Here is a 9,594-nt window from a genome sequence, read left to right on the forward strand (position 1 = left end):
TTGACTTGACTTGACAATAGAGAATGAGTAAAAAGTCAAGACATTTTACAGTATATTTATGAGAATTTGCTAAGATTGTGTGCTCTTGTCCAAATACGAATCTGATACATGCACAAGGCCAGACCTGCTTAACTTTGTACTGCCACTTGGTAGATCTATAGTCCTGTAGTGGGCAGAGGATGGGAAAAGGTATTTCAGCAGTCCACCACACACTACCAGCAATAAAACACTACACATGACTCACCTGAATTAAGATTTATGGATTCATATGAAGAGTACCTCTATATGCATAGCACTACTGAACAAACTACTGAATTGGAACAACCTGCTATAGTCAACAGTCATCGCCGTTAACAAAATTTAATGTAAAATGTCAAAACATCAGGATTTGTCAGAAAAGATTTTTATTAATCAAGGTGTTATCATGATAGCGTGTTTATTTTTTGCCATTGACCAGCAACAACTGATGAGGATCATCAACTGAAGAATGAAATATCTTTGGAGCTTCAATAAGTCCAGTTGCTTACAGCTAAATTCTGGAGATATAGAATACATTACATTACATTACATTACATTACATTAACTTAATCCAAAGCAATGTACAGTTATTTTCAAGTACAAGGTATTGATTACAGTCCCTGGAGCAGTACTATGGGATTAGGCGCCTTGCTCAAGGGCACCTCAGCCATGGAGTGAGGCAGGGAGCAGAAGAGTGGGATTCAAATTTGCAACCCTCTGATCTAAAGCCAATCTCCTGAACGATTAGGCCCATGGCTGCCCCTACAGGCCACAGCTACACTTTTGTTACAGCGTTGATGTGTCACGCTTGTGTAATAAGGAAGGCGGTGCAGGCTGCCACACTCCGTGTGAAGAGTCTTGCCATAAAGGTGAGGACATGGATAAATCACTGCTTCGAGACAATCTTCAACCATCATATCAGTGTGCAATAGTGGTGTCAACAATGATCGATTCGGCAATGCATCACAATGCGGGGAAGGACAATTCAATTATCGATTCGGCAAATGCCATAATCGATGCTGGATATTTTTTCAAGCTTTAATATACTTCCACGGGCATTTCCGGAGCAAATTAACTTTAAATTAAATTAAAGCATTTCAAATCATAAAAAAACTGCAGGACTGATACACACAACAGCCAATAACATGTTGTTCAGTATCTGACTACTTGTATTGTCTCATGACTGATGAAAATTTGGCCTTGATTTCAGTCGAAATGCAATGCATTGCAAGGCATTGCATTGCATCGTAGAATCGGACTGAATCGATACGAAATTAATCGTTGCCTCCTGAATCGTAATCGAATCGAATCACAAGGGTTGTTCAATGCACACCTTTAGTGTTGAAGCCAGCTTTACCTTTTGAAATAAGTGAATTGACCCTGAATGAATGAAGCAACCACCCTCTTATTTGAACTACACAGTAGTTTATTTCACAACAAAAAGTAGTACAATGTAAATCCGTCTAAAAAGGGACAAAAAGTAAATCAAAACTTTGCAGTTCCCCCTGTTTTTTCTATTAACCATATGTTGAATACAGTAGAAATAGTAGTAGTTACAGTACTAATTTTAGTTCAGTGGGATCAACACATTCCTAGATGATGCACCCTTTTTCTCTACCCCCCCCCCCCCCCCCAACTCGCATCCAGTCTAGTCCAGATCCAGTTTTAATCAAAAGCAAGACCTCCTCATGCAGATGAAAGGCAAACAGCTCTTACAATTGGTGTTGACCCAGTCACCTGCCAAACGAATCAGAAATTGAGTGAGAGTGAAGATCAGTCCCAGACATGACTAAGATCACAGCATAGCACAGCAAACACTGCACAGTAGGCTACACAACAAATATTAAACATCAATATGTTGTAACCCAGGGGTATCAAACTCGTGGGCCGAACTGGATAAAATAAAAATATAAAAAGAACAGCATCCAGGGGGAAAGTGTGCTGCCATGCCATAGTACAAGGATGTCAAACTCAGGCCTGGGGGCCAAATCTGGCCTGTGGAGTCATTTTATCAAGTCAAGTTTATTGTCAATTTCTTTACATGCACTGGTCATACAAAGAATTTGAAATTGCGTTTCTTGCTCTCCCATGCAGACATAGACTAATCTAGGTAAGGACATAGACAGTATAGACATAGACAGTACTCATACATGGACATAGACAGTATGGACGTAGACATTGCTCATACAGACATTTAAAGTGCAAGACTGGACAACAGAAGACTTGTAGAGAACATACATTAAGAGGAGGTATTTTGTTGTTCTTTTTCCTAAAAGTCCTTTATAGCGTTCTGACATAGTAATAGTAGCATTTGAAGAAATAAATAATTAAAAAAGGTTTTTATTTAAATACACCAGCAGCAGTATGTGTGTGTGTGTGTTTGTATGTGTTTTGTGTGCGTGTGTGTGTGTGTGTGTGTGTGTGTGTGTGTGTGTGTGTGTGTGTGTGTGTGTGTGTGTGTGTGTGTGTGTGTGTGTGTGTGTGTGTGTGTGTGTGTGTGTGTGTGTGTGTTTAGTGCAGGTAGAAAGTGCGGTGTGCGTCTGTGTACCTGTGTATGTGTGTGTGTGTGTGTGTGTGTGTGTGTGTGTGTGTGTATGTGTGTGAGTATGAGTTGTGTGTCAGTGTGTGTATGTTTGGGTTTAGTGCAGAAAGTGCAGTGTGCTTGTGTGTGTGTGTGTGTGTGTGTGTGTGTGTGTGTGTGTGTGTGTGTGTGTGTGTGTGTGTGTGTGTGTGTGTGTGTGTGTGTGTGTGTGTGTGTGTGTGTGTGTGTGTGTGCATGTGTATGTTTTGAGTTAGTGCAGGTTGAAAGTTCAGTCACAGATGTAGTAGTGCAGGCCTATGGCCTAATGTGTATTACAGTCATCCTTCATACATCACAAATGTAGGTTTATAGTATAATGTACTAGAACATTACATTTTGTATCACAGGAATCTGAGTGGGCTCACCCCAGTGAAACTGCTCACACCCATGTACAACAGAATATGTGCAGGCACATTTTGAACTATGATGGGAATCTGTTTGTGAAATTTAAATATGAGTATTAAGTGTGTGTGCACAATTTTAGTCAATTTTTAAAAAATAAATATTGTGTTTGGCCCGCAAATTTGCTCCAAATGTTGATTTTTGCCCTCCCCTGTTTGGAGTTTGACACCGCTGCCATAGTAGATGCAAAGATTTTCTAAGTTCTAACACACAATAGACCTTTGGTAAATTTCATGAGGGAGGATGGAGGAGAGGGACGGAAATAGGTGAAACAGAGCACTCTGCACGCACTGAGTGACACATAGTACACACACATACACATGCACACGCACACTGTCATACTCACCATCATTTCTCAGGTAGATGCAAGGGCTCGATGATGCACTGTTGTATGTGTGAAAGTTCTCCCACTGGTAATACGTCCCATCAACCCATCTCCAGGAGCCCTACAATATAAGGGACATCACAGAACTTACAAACTTACAAATCAGGTGCACACACAGTGCAATACAGCACTAGTACAGTGTTATTTTTTACCGCTTCAGTGGATATGCTGTAGTTAAGAATGTTTTGGCACTGTTTAGGACTTAATGAATTGGATTTTTGTTGAGGACATGAGGATAGAGAAGAAGAGTTGGGGAGAGAGATGCATAGGACTTGGTAATGTAGGCCTATTATGAACAGTTTTAGTTAGGCCTATGCACTCACCCGGAAGTGGTACCCTCCAATCCAGGAAATTGAGAACCCATTGCCTAGGGCCAGACTTTGCAGGATGTTATTATTCCCAAAAGACTCAGAGCTGGCCAGATGGCCACCCTCATCCATACAGTATGCCTGCAGACAGACAGACAGACAGACAGACAGACAGACAGACAGACAGACAGACAGACAGACAGACAGACAGACAGACAGACAAAAGGCAGAGCCACTGAATTCAGAGCCATATACAGTACATAAACACTCATCAGTGTCTATCCATCCATTCATCTGCTAATTTATTAATAACATGATATATGATCAAAACGGCCCACCTTTCCTTACTCCTAACCTACATAATACACATAATGCTACTATGGAAGTATGCTATTGCCCACCTCTGCACTCTCCCAGCTCATGCGACTGGTGACAGGCTTGTAGCAGTGGTAACCCGAAGGGGTCCAACCAGGGGCGCAGAGTGCCATGGGGTCTACAATACAAACACACACCAGAAACAAAGACACATTTTGAAGAAAATGCAAGTTTAGCTTCTCAATCAAGCAATCAATCAATCAAAGAATAAACAAACAAATGAACAAGCAAATTATTAAACAAATATCTGATTGTCTTTTGAAAAGACCCAAGAGCATGTTTGAAAAATACATTAAGTCTCCATCGTTCCTTACTTGGAAGACCCTCATCATCTTTAGCTCCCTCTTCTCTTGGCTCCACTGCAAGGAAAAAGCATCATATGTGTCAACTCCATGATGTTATACACTGTATGTGAAATGGATATTCATAATATGACGTGGGTGATCATACATTTGCTGTATGATGCGGCTGCTATGTTTATATGAAGCAGCTTTGTTTGTGACACTTGCTTATCTTCAACACATCCAAGGGAAAAAGAAGCAAAATGTAGTTGCACTGCATCTGCCTTTTGAGCACCACCAATTGCAGTATGAAAACAACTGAAAGGGAATTCAGATGACCACTTTCATACCTTGGATGGGCTCCACCACATTGTTGACCACACCTGTGTTATCTAAAGGGAAAAAGTAGAAATGTGACCACAGCATTTTGCCAGCATTTAACTTGAAAGCTTGTCTCTTTCTGTCTTTTGTTGCAAGTTACAGCAAATGTCATACAAACTGTGCTTCTCCACACAGACCCACCACATCCACCCAATATTGTATTCAATGACCAACATGAAATGAAACAAAATTAGGTGCTGTTTCCACGTAGCCTGCTATTTTTTCTATTTAGGTGTGGAACATGTGGATAAAAATAAATACTCCATTGTAACAGATGCGTTTTAGCCCCCTAAAAAGTATATTTTACAACCTGCTTTTTTATACCTGGATTTTAAAAATCTGCTATGTGGAAACGGAAGGCCAAAACCAATGTAACCAGGAGAAAAAAAATATCCACTTTTAAAAATATCCTGCTACGTGGACACAGCTCCTTAGAATTATGCAGATGGACACAGACAGACTGGAGGACAGACAGACAGATACTACAATCAGTGGACAGGCAGATGACAGATTGGGGATAGACAGAGAGATACCAGTGTTAGGAATGGACAGGCAGGTGAAGACAGACAGAAATAGACAGATAAAAAATAGATACTATATGTAATACTACTGGACAACAGTGCACAATGAAAAACAGTGCTGTAGGCTACCTGACAGAGGTTGCTCCTCAGGTAGAGTCCCCAAAACGTCTGCTGTTGAGATAAATAAAAAAAACGATTAGTGCGTAAAAAGAAGAATAACTTAAAGAATGTTTTGGCCTCAATTTATCATAAAAATAGTTCATTTAAACATACTGTACATTTATAAGCAAAAATAAAATAATATGATTGGCTAAAGCTAATTTGTCACTGAAGAAAAGTGTTGAACGGGGACATTTTTGTGGTATTGTCTATTTAAAGACTGCAGTACTTACCAGGTGCAGAGCGGACGACAGTAAAGAATAAACAGAGTACAGACATCAGTAGGACGATCTTCATGTCGACTGCCATGTTCTTTGTCTTGTGCTACAGTAAGGATAAAAAATAAAACATTCAGTCAGAAGTCATTAGTCTTAAAACCTCTATGTTCGCAAACCCTATTATAAACTTGTTACCAGATTGTTACCAATGCCAGTGGACCCATTTATACCAAGAAGCTACATAGCACAGGCTACAGCAGGTACGGTAGTTCTATATTGTACAGTACACTTACAGTATTACTAGCTGTGAATATCACTTTCCCTACCTGTAGTACTGGATAACTATGAGATGCAGCTGTGCAGTTAAAGTGACTAGTGAAGGGATGGTGTCTGCATTTATACCATTTGGAGACACGAGTACCAGGAAACAACTAAAGTTTATTTTGACCGTTTCCGAGTTATCAGGCTAAAACATACCATAATAACATAGTAGTAAAAGCATAAACTTCCTAATCTTATTTACTCTGGTTGACATCCCTGCACGTGAGGAGGGCTGTAAATTAATAAAATTAATGTAAATGTCTCATACATGTGGACAGGAAGAAAATGAGCCAACACATCATGTTACAGTATATCAGCCCTTAAAAAACAGCTCCTCAGTAGGCCTACATATGCAGTGTTCCTCTTTCTTGGGGGATACTTTTCCTCACTTAGCAATTTTTTAAATCCAATCACCAGTTTCATTACTTTAGTAATTCTTCGTTAAGATGTTTCACTGATATAAAGGACTCAATTTTTAAGCTGTAGCAATTCATTTTGAGGCCGATAAGACATAGTATTTATCAGATTGATTTGCCCACCTCTGTGAAACTAACAAAGCGGTTAACATGTTATATACAGTATTAGCTGAACTCTTTTTTTCTGTTTTCCCACTTTCTTGTTTTATCTGTATGCTCTATGGTGGTAAGTCTTAATTTCCCTGTCTACTATTCTCTATGGTGGGTTAGAATTGGCCACGATTACACTTTAACGAGGCCCAAAAGAAGTCCTGATTAGTTCTTGAATTTATTAAGTAATCGTACAACCAGGAGCAATGCCTTTACTTTACTACTCTGCACTTTGCTTAGGCTTACTGTTGTCTGGCATGTTCATGATGTGCACTTGGCCTTAGCTGTGCTATAGGTCTAGCAAGGGGAATCACGTGACCCCCACCGAGACTCAACCAGAGACCATCTACACAGTAGCCTAAAATATTGCTGTGTTAATTCAACACTTAGAGAGTGAGTTTAACATCTTCTGGAGGGTATTCGATCCCAAAGTACTCTCATACTGCAGGGACTGATAACTTCACCAGTGTTAATTAAACAGTTAGATACCTACATAGTAAAACAACAGAAAGATCTGATAGGACTGGCCGTCACATCAGACCCACAACGTAATGGAGATGACCCCCCCTATTCATGTATGAAAAGTATACATTTCAAAGCTGTGACGACAACATTTGATGGTGGTTGTAAACATTCATGAAAAAGACATTTGTGAATGCATCGCATACATTCTGGAAATATTTAAAATACTAAAAATACACACCAGACAGACCTTATTTATATATTGATGTTGTTATAAATAAATGCAAAATTTGGAAGCAAAAAAAGCCCCCTCACTTGTCTCTTTTAAACTGATCTTCCTCCCAGGTCAAATACCTCAATGTGTGGGCTTTAACCAATTCATAAGTTGCAAGGCCTACATTTAGACCGGCCAGTCTGTGTCTTAAGTTGACCTGGAGTATATTTTTCTCACATGTGACAGATAATGTACAGTTAATAATTTCCTTGTCAAGCACTTTTCCAGTATCGGGATGAGATATTTATCAGGGGAACATAAGCAAATTAGTAAACCATTGTCTTATCACCTAGGAGGAAATATTTATCTAAAATAACTTTTGCCATATCTTGCTGATTATAGTGATATATGAAGTTCATTTGAGGTTCCCATACTGTAGGAAGCAGAGTTAGTCAGATCTGTAGGAGTAAGCACATGGCAAGAACTTTGAAGATATTTCATATGTTTAGGCCTACATAATGTATGGATAACCCCATGAAAAATGCTCTCAAACCACTACTACACATGACTACATGACTACAGTGACTACACATCCAGGCTGAGAGGGTATTGGATGAAATGTCTGTATACAGATGATTCTGTAATTCGTGGCATTTTAAATCCAGGGGCTTTATTTGCCAATCCCACTAACTGTTAACTGCAATCAATGATGTTTTGAACATCAGCATACATTTAGGCTATCTTTCAAATTATACAAAACGTCAAGACATAAGATTATTTTCCTCCGCTAATGAATATATAATACTGGTTCTTGGACGTTTTCATGCTGTCCCATTTTTCAAATGTCAGATTCAATCTTAATATTAGCATGTAAAGAACTTTGTTTTGTCCAAGATAATTACAAATGTTGATTCACAGTAATTATCACAATATGACAATACTGTTAAAAAGACTATTGTGCTTTCCATTATGCATTAAATTGACCATTTTGTGTGCGTCCCAGAACTGTGTCCAGAACAGAAGTCCTATGGCCAGCACCATAAAATGTCATTATCTCTTTGTCTTTACAACTCTGTAGTATTTTTAATATGTGTTTGAAATGACATAGCATTTGTCTATAAGACTGTTGACAAAATAATCAAGCAAACGTTTGTTTTTGTTAAAATATTTAACAAATGATTTAAGATTAAGCTTGGCAATTAGTTTGTTTGAAAAGTTGAGTTTGTATACTATGGGGACATCTAGGTCATTTCTTTTTTTTGATATACTGATAATTAACATTTTGCTTTTGCCAAAATGGCACTCGAAGTATAGAATCACCCATAATTATATTTAAACTCTTGTAGCCTGATCTGTTTTTTTCTTTTACATGTTTCTGGCAAATAAGCAGATATTAATTGGCCATATGGTGTGTGTCATTTTCTGAAGGCGTGTGGATTTTGAATAGACTAGTTTAGAATAGAACAACTTTTTTATCAGACATGTAGCCTAAGTAGCCTATGGTAGTGTCCACATCCTCAGGCCCGTAACTAGAATTGAGGACACCGAGGTCATGACCTCGCTATTTTTTCCAAGTTTTTTTTTTTTAAATTCAGAGAAACTAATAAATTATGAAAATCATTCTTTCTTATCAAGACTTCGATTGGAGTAAAGATCAGCATGCATTCCCCTCTGTTTTTTGAAAATTAAGTCCACATAATGTCACAACTCCACGAAACCTGATACTCACCTCGTCACAGCAATCCCAACAGCAATCATCAATCAGATCCAATTCCCCTGTTTTCTATCCTCCACACCTGAAGGCCACTCCAGCTGAACTGAACCCGCCACACCTGAAGGCCCCTGCAGCTGAACTGAATTCTCGTTAGCCAGTTATTTAAGTTGGACTCAAACTGCATTCCTTGTCTGGTCTCGTTGGAAGACACCTTGTTTTGCCTTTGCTCCAGAGCTACTTTGTTGTAGACCTTTTGTTTGTTTGTTTGTTTGTTTGTTTGACAAAATCTCCTTTGTTTGAAGTTTGCTGAGATTGCTCCTTTGTTTTGAAGCTGCCAAGAGAATTAAAGACCTTCAAGTTTCATGGTACTTACCTGCCTCCGATCTCCTCCTGTGTCTGACGTAACACATAATCACCTTGTGAAATCACGTTAGCCTATTTCAAAAGTCGACATCCGCCCCTGCTGTGAACACCAGGAGAACGAGATAGAACTGGAGCTACGGTAGGCAAGGGTAGCCTGCTCAGAAGTCAGTTTTAGTCGTGTTTGTGCAATATGGAAAGATGAAGAAAAAAATCTACTCTGAAACAAACTAAGCTCAGCTTCGGAAAGCCAACATGTCAAGGGAACAGAAAGAGAGAAGGTGAATTCGCCAGTAAAATATATTCTTAGCAATGCATAGCTAGGAGG

At 39.0% G+C, this 9,594-nt stretch overlaps 1 protein-coding gene across 1 annotated transcript; it reads right to left on the reverse strand.

Moving 5' to 3' along the window:
• Window positions 1-1,654: 1,654 nt before the first annotated feature.
• On the reverse strand, window positions 1,655-5,731 carry LOC134444126 (snaclec coagulation factor IX-binding protein subunit A-like). The gene is made up of 8 exons (XM_063193572.1): window positions 5,645-5,731; window positions 5,382-5,423; window positions 4,701-4,742; window positions 4,384-4,428; window positions 4,096-4,187; window positions 3,710-3,835; window positions 3,348-3,447; window positions 1,655-1,755 (listed from the first exon to the last, which is right to left on the reverse strand). The coding sequence occupies exons 1-8, from the start codon at window positions 5,718-5,720 to the stop codon at window positions 1,688-1,690; spliced, it is 591 nt and encodes a 196-aa protein (XP_063049642.1). The 5' UTR covers window positions 5,721-5,731; the 3' UTR covers window positions 1,655-1,687.
• Window positions 5,732-9,594: the final 3,863 nt, after the last annotated feature.

The sequence above is a fragment of the Engraulis encrasicolus genome, unplaced genomic scaffold (genome assembly GCF_034702125.1).
Source record: "Engraulis encrasicolus isolate BLACKSEA-1 unplaced genomic scaffold, IST_EnEncr_1.0 scaffold_465_np1212, whole genome shotgun sequence".
NCBI classification, from domain to species: domain Eukaryota; kingdom Metazoa; phylum Chordata; class Actinopteri; order Clupeiformes; family Engraulidae; genus Engraulis; species Engraulis encrasicolus.

Excerpts from the sequence above, each read along its gene's own strand:
- LOC134444126 (XM_063193572.1), bottom strand. The coding sequence starts at position 5,720 with ATGGCAGTCGACATGAAGATCGTCCTACTGATGTCTGTACTCTGTTTA. Across the intron at positions 4,429-4,700 it reads TGTGGTGGAGCCCATCCAAG|TGGAGCCAAGAGAAGAGGGA; the intron begins GTATGAAAGTGG and ends TTTTCCTTGCAG. Across the intron at positions 4,188-4,383 it reads AGATGATGAGGGTCTTCCAA|ACCCCATGGCACTCTGCGCC; the intron begins GTAAGGAACGAT and ends TTTGTATTGTAG.